This window comes from Trematomus bernacchii, unplaced genomic scaffold (genome assembly GCF_902827165.1).
Source record: "Trematomus bernacchii unplaced genomic scaffold, fTreBer1.1, whole genome shotgun sequence".
In the NCBI taxonomy this organism is placed as follows: Eukaryota; Metazoa; Chordata; class Actinopteri; order Perciformes; family Nototheniidae; genus Trematomus; species Trematomus bernacchii.
The window spans coordinates 2425933-2444469 of record NW_022987876.1 but is presented as its reverse complement, the minus strand read 5'-3'; the positions used below and the strand labels follow the sequence as shown (position 1 = coordinate 2444469).

The 18537-nt window shown below is 40.4% G+C and overlaps 1 protein-coding gene across 1 annotated transcript in view; it reads right to left on the bottom strand.

Moving 5' to 3' along the window:
• Positions 1-2024: 2024 nt before the first annotated feature.
• The window catches only part of gtf2ird1 (GTF2I repeat domain containing 1), a 55649-nt gene continuing 39136 nt past the window's right edge, over positions 2025-18537 (bottom strand). The window contains 13 exon segments of the mRNA XM_034114055.1: positions 2025-2890; positions 4385-4494; positions 4571-4608; positions 4905-5097; positions 7417-7494; positions 7580-7627; positions 7733-7761; positions 9744-9841; positions 9843-10012; positions 11783-11842; positions 13756-13817; positions 15358-15541; positions 17064-17144. Coding sequence (XP_033969946.1) covers positions 2822-2890; positions 4385-4494; positions 4571-4608; positions 4905-5097; positions 7417-7494; positions 7580-7627; positions 7733-7761; positions 9744-9841; positions 9843-10012; positions 11783-11842; positions 13756-13817; positions 15358-15541; positions 17064-17144 — 1220 coding nt within the window. The 3' untranslated portion in view covers positions 2025-2821.

Here is an 18537-nt window from a genome sequence, read left to right as displayed (position 1 = left end):
AAAGGACGTTAAGAGATTAACACAAATACTGAGTGAAAATGAAGTGCGTTAACATGTTAACAAATACATGTCACACCACAGAGCCCCATGTCTGAACAAACAATGCATTAAACCGCCTGTGCACACAGCTGATCATCAATTGGCAACACGAATTAAATAACCTGCAACGAATCAAAAGCAGAATACAATGTCAACAACGCAGACAAGACAACAATCACGTCTAAACAATGTAAACTCCACAGAAGCTGCAGACACAAACACACACACATCACACACGTTTTGCACACACACTACATTGCAGTTCTTCTCTAGAGAGTTTCAGTTTGTTGTACTCACCTGTCTGCATGGATTTGTGTGAGTCTTGAGCACCATGAAGTCCTGCAGTCTGCGCCAGCTTAAACTCATTTTAGATATTTTATTCACAAAATAAATATAAAACCAGCTTTTCTCCTCAAAGTTTTCCAACACAAGAAGAAAGTTCTCACACAACTCACTGCAGGTAAAAGTTCCTCTAAAAACATTAGTCAACAATGTCATGAGCAATTAGCATGTTAGCCACTCCCAGCATGCACCTGTTCATCAGGGGTGCGTTTGGGAGAGGAATGAGGTCAGAAAGGACAATCTGAATATTCCAAAAGATGTCTCGTTCACCATGTTTCATTGTACTCTACATGGAAACGTGTTTAATCTTAATTACAGCTAATGCTAAAAGGCTAACCTCACAGGCTACGTAGTTTGTTGTTGCTATGGAAGCAATTCCTGCCGTTGCTACGCAGTTCCAACGGTTAAAACGGTCTACTTTTCTTATTTGGATGTATGTCATTTTTAAATCTATAAAAACATTTCAATAACATTGGGAGTCTTTTCTGTTTGCAACTCCTTTTCCCAAAGTTATTTAAAAATGATTAAACACTGCATTTCTTGAAGAATTCTGTATTTCAAATTTAGATTTTAACTATCTCCTCTCTCATGAATTGCATTCTATGATTCATTTGTTTCGTGTGTTAATGCGTAGCTCTGCATTTCTGTCTGAAATGGGCTTTTTAAATTAACTTACCATAGAAAAATAGAGCTTTTTCACTCAAAGGCTACATCTGAATTTAAAGGTCACCTATCATGCTATTTTTAGGCAATAGCATGGGTCTCAGATATATACAAATATATAATAAACATGTCTATGAAGTATTTTACTCAACATACCAAACAGATCACCCATTCTAGCCATGCCTCATATCCCTCTATTTCACTTCCTGTTTCTAAAGTGCTGATTTTGGGTATAAAGCGTTAAAAAAGAAAAGGAGGGGTCTGAGCTCATGCGGGACCCGGCAGCTACTGTCTAAACTAAATACTGCCGTGATGAAACGCCATATCATGGATTATCAAGGATTGTTTCTGAAACAGTATGGAGCTCAAAGGCTTTCTCTCTTGCCGGTTATACCACAAGGTGAGTTCCTTTTTATTTCCTGCTTCTTCACACACATGCTCTCCAGTACAGGTTAGCTCTGAGTGTTAGCGATGCTAATGTAAACACCGACCATATTACGTCCAAAACAGTCGGGCATTGTTTCTGATAGCAACGTTTCTGATAGTGCTGTGGGTCCACATTTCAGATATTACGTCATATCGGACGCAAATCTGGATCAGCTCCGTTGTAGCCCCGTTTTTAGAGATTTGGGTACGGAGGAAAAGAGAGAGGGTTTTATTTTCTGACGCTGCGTGAGTTCCCCGACACACCGGGGACATATTTATGTATTAAAGACATCAAAAAGTGCATTTTGCATGATAGGTCCCCTTTAAGGAAATGTGACATCATTATTGATAATAATAGATTCATTGCTCGTTCTTAAAAAGCTTATTTTTCATATTTATCCTTAAATAATCTATAAGAAATGTGCCGGTATGTGGAGCTGTCACTATTCCACAGCTTTATTTCTGACTTGACTCAAATAAAACAGATATAGACTTGTTAATGGAGATCATAAACCCTACAGTAGGCCTACGGGAAGAAATAAAGTCCAACCAAATGAAAGTGCAAGGCAACACATTTTATTTCAAAGGCCTAATTGGCGTTAAGGTACAGCATATTAAATATTGTTAGTCCAGAGACGGTCATCGCAGAATAACATACCATTCCTTCCTTTACATGATACATTCAGGCTGACTTTATATTTTACATATTGTTAATGTGGCGCTAACATAAGAAGGCTCAGTCTAACTGAAGGTCTGGTGTTTCCTGCAGGTACTTCCTGCCGCTGAACAGCTGAGGTTCTACCTGTCAGACAAACTGAGAGTCCTTTCATCTCCCTCATTTTCTCCAATTAAGACACTTCATCGCTGTTCATTTGATTTCCTGTGGTTACTGAGTGAGTAGCTTCTGTGTTAGTGTTGTGACAGTTCCTCAAGGAGCTGAATAATGTATTTTACATCCCTGCACATAATGGTATATTTCAATAAATATAATAAATAAAAAGTACAAATATCTGAATATTATGGAACCAGATCGTTATCAAAGACATGTTTTGCGTCAGTAATACAACCCAACAGTGGATGGACACTTGGTAAAAGCAAGAGCAAATGGCATGACTTTGTCTCGTAAAAAAACAATATTACTGTCATGATGATGAGCTGTGGAGAGGAAACAAAAAGTGACTGCTGTCCTGTCCGTACATTCTGCTGCTCCTCGTTCACAGAGTCATTATTCAGTCTGCAGACTTTAAGTCTTAGCGCTCTGACAAAGTGATAGCGTGGCATGTGGAAGAGTTTCACTTTGACACACTCCTCCTCCTCGTCTCTTCACTGTGCTGCAGTCCAGCTGTGTCCTTCAGTAATTCACTTTCCCAGGAACCTGCACATTCACGCCGCTGTAGTCCACCATGTACATGGGCCACTGCTGCAGAGAGACAATGAACGAGCAAAGTCAGTCGTGATGTGGGAGAAAATCTCTCATTAGTACAAATAGGGTTTTGACCTTGCCTCAAGGATGGCAGTATCATATTCAGTTTGAGTAGATTTTGCTTCTAGAAGTGAAATAAGAAAGTTAAGGCATGATTATACTTAACAATGACTTTCACGACTCCTGTAGCACTCGGCTATAAGCCCATTGGTTCTTACTGAAAGGCACTAAATATGGTTTTTGACAATAACAAGAATATGGAATATCACAAAACTTAATGAACCAAGACCCTAAGGTAAGATTTGAAAAGACTCCTGCAAAATGGATTGCAGGACAAAATACGTATCAAGTATCATATTACATTATCTTTATCAATAATGAGTTCAATGTTTCTTTTACTCAGATCATATTCTGGGCCTTTGGTTAAAAGAGAAAACAAATGTCTGAGAAGGGAACTAATATTTGGAGGAAAGTCAAAATGTCCAAGATCTAATTTACCAAGAAAAAACTTCTCTGAGACCCTCCTGTTGTGTTCGGGTCAAATCTGACCGATTCACTACTTTCATCAATCATAACTTTTTTATTTTACATTCGATTGCTTTAAGGCTTTATGATATCCTTCACAGTAGACATTTGAACATAGAGAATTTCTGATCACCACTTTCATTGAACTTTGGATGATTTAGTCAACTTTGTAACACCCATGGTGTTCCCGGTCCGGATCAGACAAAACACACACACACACACACACACACACACACACACACACACACACACACACACACACACACACACACACACACACACACACACACACACACACACACACACACACACACACACACACACACACACACACACACACACACACACACACACACACACACACACAACAATTTGACACATTTCCCGCTCTTATGTGCCCATCCCCCCCCATGGATCACACCTGGCACACGCAATACATGTTCAGTGTCTGTTCTTTGTATATTTACTGCAGTTGTTCATGTATACCAGTAGTCTGATACAATATGTACAGTTTGAAAGGGTGTTAAATGAAATGTGGTGATGATTAATGGTTTTGGTGTTAATGTAATAGCAGTTAAAACAGAACCGGTCAAATTTGACCGAGAACACCAAAGTAAGGGGGGGGGGGGGGACATGAAGACAATAGGAGGGTTAACTCACACATTTATGTGAGTTGTTTTTGGATCATCTCTGAGATTAATGTTCTAAAAAAACTAGAATAATCTTTTAAGAAATTCTGATATTTAAATAACACGTAAAAAAAAAGACAAAAATAGTAAATAATTTCATGTGAAGGAACTTTTGTTTGTACATTTTATTAGCATTAGGTTTTGGGTGTTAAGATGTCGTCAGCATATCGGCCTCTTCCCCTGGCTCTGCAACGCATTTATTCATTTCACCAACAATGGCCCAAATACTCCGTCGTAGGAAACAGATGCTTTCCTGTTTTGTATTGAATAAACGTACCATTACTGGAATCTGATTGGTTGAGATCCCGTGTTCAGAGGAGGCGGGGCCTCGGCTGCTCTCCTGGACTCTCTTACGCTTTCGCCGATTAGTCGAGGCTTCTGTTCCTGCTAAAGACACAACCACTTTGACTTTGCCATGCCTTTAAAGAGTTCTGCTTTTACTAACAAAAGAAACGACACCTACCAGTGTTACAAGGTTGGCTGCAGATTTCTGCAAAAGGTCTGCGTGAGAGGAAAGAGAAACAGCTTCTTTTTTTACAATGAAAAACAATTGGATCATTTTCATTATAGCTCAGACCTTAAATGATGCATGCTTTAAGTCAGTCGTCCATTCTTTCATCAATAACGTCACAATATTGTTCACTTTTTCCTTTTGTTTACATCTGCTGCTGAGGTGGATTTACTCTGTGACATCTCAGGCTGGGTTGAAATGCAAAGCATAAATAAACCATAATGAGCTTAACTAGCAGGCGGCACAGAACCCCCACGGTGAGGCGGTGACAGCGGACTGAACTCACTGGAGCTGGCTCACGATGTTGAACGTTATTTGATCTGCTGCTTGAAGCACTTTCTCCAGGCACACGATGTCGTAGGTGTTGGGGTTTCTGAAGGGGATATCGTCTGGAAGGCCACTGATTTCTACCGACTCCGGACTGCCTCGGATCAGTTTGTACGGGACCACCACGGAGCGGTCCAATCCCAGAGCCTCGCCTGAACACAGCACCACAACATGATCAAAAACACATTTGTTTTAAATCAGCTCCAGAGGACAAAAGGTTGTTTTTCTCAAAGCTCCACAAGATACAGATACAAGTATATGCAAATAAACCAACACAGCAAGAACACCATGTCCTTCGCTTTGCTCCTGGCTAAAGACTCATACTGCTTTAATGGAGAGACTAACTTCTTCTATTTTCTGTATCTATAATTAGATATCTTATGCATCATCTGACCTTTAAAAATGTGTTATGCTACAAGAGGCTGTGCCTTCAGCATTTATTCCTTTATCTACCTTTGATTAGGTAGAAAGAAGACCGCCTTAGATATTTGTATGGATATAACTCACATGTGTCAAACTCAAGGCCCGGGGGCCAAATCAGGCCCTTGGTGGATTTAATTTCGGCCCGCAGGATAATTTTTAATTACTATTAGATCTGGCCCGCCGGTATATTGCACGCACACCTTCACTCAATCCTGAGGGTCTCCTCCGCTCAGAGCCTGACCCCAAACATTGATGACCTTGCACCCAAGATGAGATGCCAAGTATCTGGCTTGAACTAGCATCACAGAGCAGCACACTGAGTTTACATGGATGTTTCCTTCTGCACTTTTTCTCTCACGACAACAGGGCATGTTTGGTTTGTTCTTTGAGGGAAATAGTTTTTTTGAAGCTGTTGTTGGCCTGTGGAGAAATGTAATCATAAGAAATGAAGCTGCAAATAGAGCCATAAGAAATGAATGCAACTGATTATTTAATGTTTAATGTTGTTTTTATAGGCAATAATTTAAGCTTTGTTAGTTCCAGGTTTAATATGTGCAATAAGTTCATTTCAATACGTTTTGCAATAAACATTGAACCAGTCCGGCCCTCCACTAGTCCCCATTTTAATGTTGGCCCACTGTGTATTTGAGTTTGACCCCCCTGCTCTAACCCCTCAATCTTATTTAATTTTGTCTGCCTCATTTATCTTGTTTGTGTGTTTACAAATTATTTAACATACTTGCTTTAATTTTACATGTCTATAGTTGTGTGACTTATTGCAGCTTATTTACTTCTATTTTGCCCTTTACTATTTGCATGTCTTGAGTATACTGTGTGTTGCATTGTTAGAGGAGCCTAGGATATAGGATTGTCATTGTGAAAGCTACTAACTTTATTAACAATAAAGCCTTTGAATCTTTGAATCTCACAAAATACATTTTTAATTGTGCGAAAGTCTCGGGTCACTTGTGGGAAGGGATTACTTCCAAACGTATTTCAAAGTGTATTTTGGATAACCTAAAATAAAGCTAAAAGTGTGAAATGTAATTAGGAATAAAAAGGTTTGAGATGTGAGCAGTAACTTATTACTGTGGGAACGAGCATGTGGAGCTGCCTGAGGAATAAAACTAAGTGAATATATAAAGCTAATTATTCTAGTGGGAGCTGCTGGTCTGCAATAAATATATTATGTGTCTGATACAAGGTGCTTTTTCACTTTTTTAATACTGCTCACGTATTTAGCATGGAGTCCCTTTATGTTAATTAAAGGAATTTCAGGGAGGCTCAGACCCCATTTACACGCAAACGCATACGAAACGCAAACGAACACGAATACGATATCAAAAAAGTCTTCCGTTCACACGAGACCGCTCGACCCGCTGGAGACGCTGTAGTACATATGCCGGGCCTGTAAGTGGCGCTGTACTTCCGCCACAAAATACACCAAAAGCAGCGAAGAAGACCCCCGAGCATGGTTGCCATGGCTACCCTTCTGTCTATGCCCCGCGGTGGATTTAGCAACATGTAGTTCATGTAGTTCTCCATGTCCACTTGTTGCTGATGGTTGTGGTAGAGGACCTGTAGATGTTGCACTAACATCTGTAGCATGGTCAGTAGCTGCTGACAGTAGCTACTGACCATGCTACAGCAGTGAGCAGCAGAGGAGGGGAGAGGTGGGGCTATGGCGTCATCGTTATCAGGAAATGATCGTATAGGACGTACACACGGAGCCGTTTGGCCCCCCAGAGCGTTCCGTTTGCAGATCTATCCACCTTGGGACCCGTTATCGTTTGCGGGGTCCGTTTGCGCGTTTCCGTTACGGCCTCGTGTGAACGAACGGGCTATACCAAAGAGAAAAGTAGCGGATACAACCGTTTGCGTTCTCGTGTAAACAGCACATAACAGTAGCTATTAATCAAATGTCAATGAGCATTCAAAAGGACAAGCTGCTACCTCTTAGAGTAAACATTGAATGGTCTATAATACCATACATTTACAATAAAAGCAGCTAAAATAAACAACATAATTAACGTTGGAAGTGTATTTACCGTATTTCTTGTTAAACAGTTCCTTGACTTGCTCTCGAAGAACTACTTTCTCTCCCATGCGGTTTATATCATCATCGTCTGTGAGGAGGAGAGTTTGAGTTAAATAAAGTTCCTGCTGAAGCAACAACAGGAGAATAACGGCAATAAAACATTTCCTACTCACCACTTATTGAAGCGTACGCCTTCTTTAGTAAAGTGACACGTCGAGGTGCTGGTAAAAGGATAAATAGGACATTGTTATTCAATATTACACTGACATTCATATTAGTGTCTGTGCTCAATGAGGGTTATTTAATCAACTGTATGACGTTCTTACCTGGTTTTGGAATGAGTCCTTGAAAAGGTCTGCAAAGAAGAAAAGAGATAACAGGTCATCTAAAGTCATAGATTTCACTTTTGAAAATAATGAAGCAGACATGTTCAAACTCTGGTGCCCCTTTACAAGCTACTCTGATACATACTTTGAAAAGAAATGCCATCAAATGATATGTTACATCATGTTACGCCAGTCCTGATTCTCACCGCCCAATAATAATATATCATTTTAAACCTTTGAATTCCACGGTTATTTTTAAATGTGAAATTAAAAGTACAGGGATTAAACTTGAAGGCAATAATAAGTTCTTTAATTATGCGTTAGTAAAGCAAACGTATTATCATGACAGGCCAACATAGGAAAGCTTACTGTTGTAAATAACATTTTGTTCTGTAAACTCTTTTGTTATCCACTGTGAACAATGTATAATAAAACAAAGAAGAATCGGAAAGCTCAGGTATTACTTTGCGAACATTTAAAGAGAAGTTTACTAGGAGGAAATGGAATAAGTAACTGGTGCAATATGTGCTATATATATATATATATATATATTAAGGTGGTCCTTATAGTGCCATGTACATTTTCAAATTCATTTATTTTAAGCTCCAACCACCGGAATTCGTTATGATAGTCAAGAAAACTCTCCTGGTGATTTTTTTCCTCAATCTGACAACATTTACCCCCCCCCCCCTCATCGACCTGAGGCCTGTACTACGAATCCAGTTCAACAGACCCTGGATCTGTTTGAGTTACCCGGTTGACCTAATCCAAAACAAACGCGCTCTCGCTAAGCGGTCCTACGACGCTGGTTATCAACTCGGTAACTCAAGCCAGAGTTTCTCTGTCCGGCTGAGTGCGCGTTCACATGAAAGGGGCGGGGCTAGCAACATTTGACCAATCACAAACATGGAGAAGCGTACTGACAGCGCAGCGTCATACTTCCTGAATGAAAAGTGAACTATAATATTAGTCAAATATGAAGAAGTTAAACTTTAAACATCCATGACTTAAACACTTTATCCAGGATAAAAGCCACATAGCTGCACCTGCAAGGTGAATACAGCTGGTAAAAGAAAAAGTGTTTGAATGCGTATATTAACAGGTTTATGATATCACTGCCCCGTCTAAGACACGATCTGACTTTAATTACATTTGACTCGAGTGTTTCATCAACTTAATGTGTTGCTTAAAATAATACTTCTGCATACAGTATGTGACACTGTGAGTGTTATACGGCTCAGCTGACTCAGATAAGGAGATATATGATACATTATGATGTGATATGATGTGATATGAATGATAATGGGACACATCGACGTCTGCCCTCACAGTGCCGCGGACTGTACTTAATGTTACTCTGATCCGGTTACTTATGTCGTGGCAGATATTTAAGTAAGCTTTCTTAACACTAATGTTATAATAGTCAGATTGCTCTGAAGATGGGAGCTGATATTCTATTCATTTTCACGTTCACACAGTCAGTTGATTTTTGCCGGCCGTCTTTCCTGCAACGGCAGTTTTTCTGTATTTCCTCTATCCTGTAATATGAATTGATCGCTTTAAACTCCGCACACTGAGCTCTGATTGGTCAGCAGGCAGTGCTTTCACTGAGTTGATCTCTTAGCCTGCAACCTAACCTCCTCCGGAGCAGGTTAGCCGCTCAGCATAAGTTACCATGGAGATCTAGCCCGGTAAAAAGAGAACCAGCGTCGTAGGACCGGACCACCCTAATATATATATATGCCGTTAATAACTGTTCACTATATACCTGGCTGCTAAATCCTCAGATAAAATATATATGTTAGTAATTTAGTTTTTGGGATGTGTAATTAAGTAGACTATTTGTTTATACATAATTTAGAATCAGTAATATTTTTGTATATCAATTTGACACCGACACATTTTGTATTGTATAATAATTCTCATGTTACATTTTTGTATTATTGTTTTACACATTCGAAATAAATCTAATCAAATCAAAAATCAAATCAAATGTGACAGGAAGTCCCACCTGGTGATGGTGAAGTTGATCTTGTCGGCCACGGCCAGGATGCGCTCCAGGTTCTGGGACCCGAAGGTGCAGGGCTTCCTGAAGGGGATGCCGGGGGGGGAGGCCCTCGATGATCACCGAGTCCGGGTTGTTCTTGATCCTCTTGTAAGGCACTTGGACCGGGTACTTGATGCCCAACGCCTCCCCGTACTTCCTGTTGAACATATCCTGGACCTGTTCCCGCAGCGTGTTGGCCAGGTCGATCCGGGACAGCTTGGACTCCAGGCACTCTGAGGGCCGAGACATTTACTTTACAACATCTTTAAAGGTCCCCTATTATACTGTTTTTCATCAATATATCACAGGTCTCAGATATATCCAGAGCCTGTCTCTGATTGGCTGAAACACCAAACAGATCATTGCAGCATTACCCATAATCCCCTCTGTTTCAGCCCTGTTTCCAAAGTGCTGATTCTCTGTCTGTTACTTTAGATGAAAATAAGGAGCCCCTCCCCACGCCCCTCTGAGAGAGATTTGGTTACAAAGAACCCAATGGTGCTCTAGGAGGAGATTCAGGTGATAAGGTGGGGGGGGGGGGGGGGGGGTTACCTTGGTTGCTGATTGGCTAATGGTTACACAAGACAACACATCGTTATGACATCACAAAGTGGCCAAAATCTGATCAGCTCATTTTCAGACAGGTTTTTATAGAAATGGATCAGGACAAAAAGAGAGAGAATCTTTGTTCCTGAAACTTTCAGAGTCTCTTTACACAGAGGGGACACATGTTGATGAAGAAGAGACATGAAGAAGAGGGGACACATGTTGATGTAGAAGAGACATGAAGAAGAGGGGACACATGTTGATGTAGAAGAGACATGAAGAAGAGGGGACACATGTTGATGTAGAAGAGACATGAAGAAGAGGGGACACATGTTGATGAAGAAGAGACATGAAGAAGAGGGGACACATGTTGATGAAGAAGAGACATGAAGAAGAGGGGACACATGTTGATGTAGAAGAGACATGAAGAAGAGGGGACACATGTTGATGTAGAAGAGACATGAAGAAGAGGGGACACATGTTGATGTAGAGAAGACATGAAGAAGAGGGGACACATGTTGATGTAGAAGAGACATGAAGAAGAGGGGACACATGTTGATGTAGAAGAGACATGAAGAAGAGGGGACACATGTTGATGTAGAAGAGACATGAAGAAGAGGGGACACATGTTGATGAAGAAGAGACATGAAGAAGAGGGGACACATGTTGATGTAGAAGAGACATGAAGAAGAGGGGACACATGTTGATGTAGAAGAGACATGAAGAAGAGGGGACACATGTTGATGTAGAAGAGACATGAAGAAGAGGGGACACATGTTGATGAAGAAGAGACATGAAGAAGAGGGGACACATGTTGATGTAGAAGAGACATGAAGAAGAGGGGACACATGTTGATGTAGAAGAGACATGAAGAAGAGGGGACACATGTTGATGTAGAAGAGACATGAAGAAGAGGGGACACATGTTGATGTAGAAGAGACATGAAGAAGAGGGGACACATGTTGATGTAGAAGAGACATGAAGAAGAGGGGACACATGTTGATGTAGAAGAGACATGAACAAGTGGATTTTGCATAATAGGTGACCTTTAAAGTCTGTTTTAGTTACTCAGCATTCTACAGATGTTTTTGTAGACAGTGAGAAGTGATGAGGACATCATTAATTTAAAGTTTTTTATAAAAAGGACACATTTTAGACCTGATCCCATACATTTAGCAAATACTTGAACAATTGAAACTTCTTTAAGACAGACTCAACAGAAGATAAAAAAATTCAACCCGGCCCTTGGTTATCCCCCTCTCTTCCTTTGAGCCATGGTGTGTGTGTTTTGTGTGTCTTTTAAGTATTTGCTGTTATTTATTTTGTACTAAAACATATGAAAAATAGACTTGAAAGTAAATAATGTTCTAAAAGATGATGAAAGAGATAGTCATAAACATCACTACACAGAGCTCATTCATGTCTAACATATATATATATATTTAAAGTGTGTGTACCTGGGAAGCCCGGCCTCAGCGCTGCAGCGTCCTCTGGAGAATCATCCTTGGCGTCCAGCTCTTTGGGAAGAACATTTCAAAGGTTAAACTTTTGTTGTGGTTGCTTTAAGATTTACTGAGGACAACAAACGTTAAGAGCCTCTTCTGTTCCAGCAGCTTAGCTCTGGAACAAAGAAAGGTAGAGATAGCTGCAAGGACTTTCTCTTTCCCCCCCTCAGAAAGAGGTTTTAAAAATAGCACGTGAACTGGATGTAACCTCATCATTCCACGCAGAGGACAGAGCAAATCTTCAAGCTGTGCAGATGGAGCAATATTCTGCTCAGATGACACTTTCAGTTTTAAAATCTGTGGCACGGCAACGTCCTTTTGAAATGTACAGAAGAAGGAAAAATGACTTCAAGGTTCAATATTACTGATCAAGAAGATTTACTGTGAAGGTAATCAAATCACAGATTATTCACCTTTAACACTAGAACCGCCAACGGGTACATTTGACCCGCAGCTGTTGCTTGATTGTATGTAACTTTTTTTCAATAAAATATTCAAGTCTCCCAGTCCGTGACTTTTCCTGAAAGTGTGTTATGGAGCACCCTCTGTTGTTACAAATGGTCAATATGAAGTCAGATTAAAAAAATTGCCAACAGAATTGCCATTTATACCCATTAGCGCCAGCGGGTAATGTTTACCTCGTAGAAAATGTAGTGATTTTCGCGCTATTGATCTCGTGCAAAAACATAAATATGACGTGTTGCTATAGCAATGCCTGTTGTTTACTGCGGTTCCTTATAGATAGATAGATAGAGAGATAGATAGAGAGAGATAGATAGAGAGAGAGAGAGAGATAGATAGATAGATAGAGAGAGATAGATAGATAGAGAGAGAGAGATAGATAGAGAGAGAGAGAGATAGATAGATAGAGAGAGAGAGAGAGATAGATAGATAGAGAGAGATAGATAGAGAGAGAGAGATAGATAGATAGAGAGAGATAGATAGAGAGAGAGATAGATAGATAGAGAGAGAGAGATAGATAGATAGAGAGAGATAGATAGAGAGAGAGAGAGATAGATAGATAGAGAGAGATAGATAGATAGATAGAGAGAGATAGATAGATAGATAGATAGATAGATAGATAGATAGAGAGAGATAGATAGATAGAGAGAGAGATAGATAGAGAGAGAGAGATAGATAGAGAGAGATAGATAGATAGAGAGAGAGAGATAGATAGAGACACTTTTAGTGATATTTTATACTTCATGCTATCTGCACACTAGCTATCATATGAAAGCTGAGAGTCCACAGATTCTGTTGGTATAAGTTTCATCACTGTGCGATCAAAACTCACTCTTAACCCTGTGTTCTAGTATGATAAATAAAAGAACATTGTACCTTGAAAATCAATGCATTCTAATAGCGGGTACATTTTACCCGTTGGCGGTTTTAGGTATACAGCGACCCCTGGCGGTTCTAGTGTTAAGGAGAGTTTTTCTTGTTAAAAAATATGGTGCAAAGAAACCCCCAAATTGATCAAGCAACTGAACAAATTGATAAATGAGAATCACACACCTCTGAACCCCAAAGCATCATGGTATATGTAGTGATCTGGAGCCACACATTGCGTAATCTTGCATGCAGAGAAACACTTAAGCGTTTCTGCTACTGCATGATCTAAATGACTAATGACTAATGTAGGAACAATAAACAAACAATTACAAATTCATGCGCTAAGTGGCTTCATTCTTTAATCATGGCTTTTAGGTAAACTTCTCTTTTTGGTGCAGTTAGTTAGTGAACCCCTTCCTGGTTTAGTGGTCATATTTTAAGACATTCTCCTCAACAAAAATAAACCTTATTGAGGCGTGAATTTCAGCAAAATGACTCAACAAAGTCTTCCTATCTCACTGAAAAGGGAAAAGGCTTGTTTCAGTTATTGTTCAGTTAAAATGCATCATGGATAAAAGCCAAACAAAACACACCTGGATCACAGATGGGCATTGAAGGCATCTCTTGTTTGACTTGCTCAGTTAGCAGCTCCGGCCTGCAGACAGACAACAAGACAACATTAGAAACAGTGAATGAATCTGTTAAAGGTCACTTATAAGCAAAATCCTCTTCCTCATGTCTCTTCTACATCAACATGTGTCCCCTCTTCCTCATGTCTCTTCTACATCAACATGTGTTCCCTCTTCTTCATGTCTCTTCTACATCAACATGTGTCCCCTCTTCTTCATGTCTCTTCTTCATCAACATGTGTCCCCTCTTCTTCATGTCTCTTCTTCATCAACATGTGTCCCCTCTTCTTCATGTCTCTTCTACATCAACATGTGTCCCCTCTTCTTCATGTCTCTTCTACATCAACATGTGTCCCCTCTTCTTCATGTCTCTTCTACATCAACATGTGTCCCCTCTTCTTCATGTCTCTTCTTCATCAACATGTGTCCCCTCTTCTTCATGTCTCTTCTTCATCAACATGTGTCCCCTCTTCTTCATGTCTCTTCTTCATCAACATGTGTCCCCTCTTCTTCATGTCTCTTCTTCATCAACATGTGTCCCCTCTTCTTCATGTCTCTTCTTCATCAACATGTGTCCCCTCTTCTCCATGTCTCTTCTTCATCACCATGTGTCCCCTCTTCTTCATGTCTCTTCTTCATCAACATGTGTCCCCTCTTCTTCATGTCTCTTCTTCATCAACATGTGTCCCCTCTTCTTCATGTCTCTTCTACATCAACATGTGTCCCCTCTTCTCCATGTCTCTTCTTCATCACCATGTGTCCCCTCTTCTTCATGTCTCTTCTACATCAACATGTGTCCCCTCTTCTTCATGTCTCTTCTTCATCAACATGTGTCCCCTCTTCTTCATGTCTCTTCTACATCAACATGTGTCCCCTCTTCTTCATGTCTCTTCTTCATCACCATGTGTCCCCTCTTCTTCATGTCTCTTCTTCATCAACATGTGTCCCCTCTTCTTCATGTCTCTTCTTCATCAACATGTGTCCCCTCTTCTTCATGTCTCTTCTACATCAACATGTGTCCCCTCTGTGTAAAGAGACTCTGAAAGTTTCAGGAACAAAGACCCTCTCTCTTTTTGTCCTGATCCATTTCTATAAAAACCTGTCTGAAAATGAGCTGATCAGATTTTGGCCACTTTATGATGTCATAAGGATGTTGTGTCTTGTGTAACCATTAGCCAATCAGCAACCAAGGTAACCCCCCCCCCACACCTTATCACCTGAATCTCCTCCTAGAGCACCATTGAGTTCTTTTTAACCAAATCTCTCTCAGAGGGGCGTGGGGAGGGGCTCCTTATTTTCATCTAAAGTAACAGACAGAGAATCAGCACTTTGGAAACAGGGCTGAAACAGAGGGGATTATGGGTAATGCTGCAATGATCTGTTTGGTGTTTCAGCCAATCAGAGACAGGCTCTGGATATATCTGAGACCTGTGATATATTGATGAAGAACAGTAGAATAGGGGACCTTTAAAGCATCTCGTCTAAACACAGCCTTGTTTAACTGTTAATACAAAGGTGATAAATGAAGTGGTACAGGATGTGATTTTCTCACACCACTTCTCTCACCTGTTGATCACAAACTGGATCTGGCTGCCGACGGCTAGGATCTTCCTCAGTTTGTTCGCTCCGAAGCAGTTGGGCCTCCGGAGGGCGATCCCCTCGGGCATCCCGGTGACGTACAGATCCTCCGGATACATCTGGAACTTGGAGTAGGGAACCTTGGCGGGTTCAGGTAGGCCCAGAGCGTCAGCTGAGAGGGGGGGGGGGGGGGGGGGGGGGGGGGGGAGAGAGAGGTTAGTTTGTGAATGAGTCAACATTTTATCCCTTCAGATTCTCTTGTCTCGAAGTCAATTAGGTTTTGAATGTGTTTTGTGTTAAAAGCCTAAGGTCTGTGGAATACCTCAAACGGCTCAGAAATCCATCGTGGCTGCACTAATTTTTAATAGAATAACACATGTTCAATATTTACGATCAGACCTCCTGTTGTGCGGGGAGCTTCCCTCCGATTAAACTCCTCTGACACGTAATTGCGTTTGATCTACTTAAATCCTTTAATTTGCCGCACATTTAGAAGACTAATTCTGAAGTGTTAAATCATTTAAACTACTTAAACGTTACAATATTAATATTTAAATGGACTATACAAGCTTGCCTTACATTTGACCCTCTCCCCAGAGATGGTTGAAGTACACACATCCTTTACTCGAGTAGAAGTACAGATACTCGTGTTTAAAAATACTCTGGTAAAAGTAGAAGTACTGACTAAACTTCTTTACTCAAGTAAAAGTAAAGAGGGCTTTGAAATGTACTTCAGTAAAAAGTACCCATAACTAGCAGCTGTTTTAAAGAGTACCTGACCTCCCTTTATATTAATAGAACAATAATGTCATTGTTAGCTAATGAATGTTTCCATGCTGAACAACGGCAACATGACAACGTTTTCATTGGTCCCTCTTCTTTAGAGAAGACCAGGAAATGATGGATACACGGATCGTGTTCAAATCAATAGGCACGCAATGACTCTAAATAATAATGATCACGCCACCAAACACACATTCAAACTAAAGGAACCAGCCTGTTTGGAAAATGTGAGAAGTAGAAAGTACAGGTATTTGGGTTTCAACATGTAAGAAGTAGAAAGTACAGGTATTTGTGTTCAACATGTAAGAAGTAGAAAGTACAGGTATTTGGGTTCAACATGTAAGAAGTAGAAAGTACAGGTATTTGTGTTCAACATGTAAGAAGTAGAAAGTACAGGTATTTGTGTTCAACATGTAAGAAGTAGAAAGTACAGGTATTTGTGTTCAACATGTAAGAAGTAGAAAGTACAGGTATTTGTGTTCAACATGTAAGAAGTAGAAAGTACAGGTATTTGTGTTCAACATGTAAGAAGTAGAAAGTACAGGTATTTGTGTTCAACATGTAAGAAGTAGAAAGTACAGGTATTTGTGTTCAACATGTAAGAAGTAGAAAGTACAGGTATTTGTGTTCAACATGTAAGAAGTAGAAAGTACAGGTATTTGTGTTCAACATGTGAGAAGTAGAAAGTACAGGTATTTGTGTTCAACATGTAAGAAGTAGAAAGTACAGGTATTTGTGTTCAACACGTAAGAAGTAGAAAGTTCAGGTATTCGTGTTCAACATGTAAGAAGTCAAAGTAAAAAGTCGTCATAAAAATAAAAGTACTGATACCAGAAAAATGTAATTAAGTACAGTAACGAAGTATTTGTACTCCACTACTTCCCACCTCTGCCTCTCCCACCGAAACTCACCGTACTTCACGCTGAACAGACTCTCCACTTGTCTCCGGAGCTGCAGGATCATTTCACCAATGTCCTCCACCAGGCTGCCTGCTGAGCGAGTCAAACAGAAGAGAGCATTAAAGAGAGTTATTACAGCAGAGCAGCTGGGGGAGTCTTCCCACCTGTGAACATTACTACTCCCCCCCCCCCCCTCAGCAGCTTGGTTTTGATGAATCCCCCCCGCCCTCTCTGACCTGATAATGACAAACTCACTGTGCGCTGTATTAATCACTGCAGACCATAACAAATGGACAGGTTCAAGACAGATGGTAAAAGGTGGAAATGGGGCTAAAATATTAAGTGGAACATATTTCTTTGAGGCGGATGTGACTTAAATCAAAATAAATGTGCTGCACCTGAAGTAAGTTCAAAGAATTACAGCCCGGCATATGTACTACAGCGTCTCCAGCGGGTTGCGCGGTGTCGTGTGGACGGACACGTTTATTGAGCCGATTGCGTGTCAACGGAAGACTTTTTTAATATCGAATTCGGTTCATTTTCGTTTCCGTCTCCGTGTAAATGGGGCCTTAGTCTAAAGGTGCAGGTCCATGTAATGGCGCGTTTCCACTACAGCGCGGAGCACGGTTTAAGAGGGCTGTGACGTCAGCGGCCCGTTTTTGGTTGCGTTTCCACTTGGCCTAGTACCGGCCGGCGGGTCCTAATTCACAGTTTTTCTGGCCTCATAAAATCGTGGGTCTAGGGCCTTAGATAGAGGAGGGGTTTGGGGTCTTTGAGGAGCAGTTTGGTCTCTAACACATTATCTACCAATCATTGTGGGCAGCGGGACTACAGGACAACTCAACATCTGGAAATAAGCACAATGCATCAGTGTTTGAAATGACTCAAAAGTCAGTCTGATGCATGGAGCGCTTCCCAGAGGAGGTGTTAGTGAGAGGGGGGGGGAACATATTTCTTTGAGGCGGATGTGACTTAAATCAAAATAAATGTGCTGCACTTCAAGTAAGTTCAAAGAATTGGGTCTGTAACACATTTTATTTTGAAAGCTTCTATACATCTTTTGAAAAAATCTTTGATTGGGATTTTTTATGACGTTGACGGCCTAAAAATGTTGAAAAATACAAGTGTTTTGTATTGTTCTTGTGGTCATATTTAGATGCAAGTTATGATACTTTTGGCAATATAGGTGTGTGCATCCTTTATTTGTGGAAATTGGGAGAGCAAACTTTTTCTGAGAGCGGTGCAAACGTTCTTTGAAAAGGCTGAACACAAACTTTTATTATATGAATAAGAATATATGGTTTGGTAAACTTAGTTAGTTTGGAAAGCGCAACATTTAAATGTTGATTAAGACGTAAAAAGTCAACGTTATGAATGAAGCTTCCAACTATTCTGTACTGCTGTAGAAACGAATATCAGGTTTTGTCATATCTCTGGGTTCAAGAGTGCAGTCTAAGTGAGATTGAAGACCTGTTGAAGATTATGA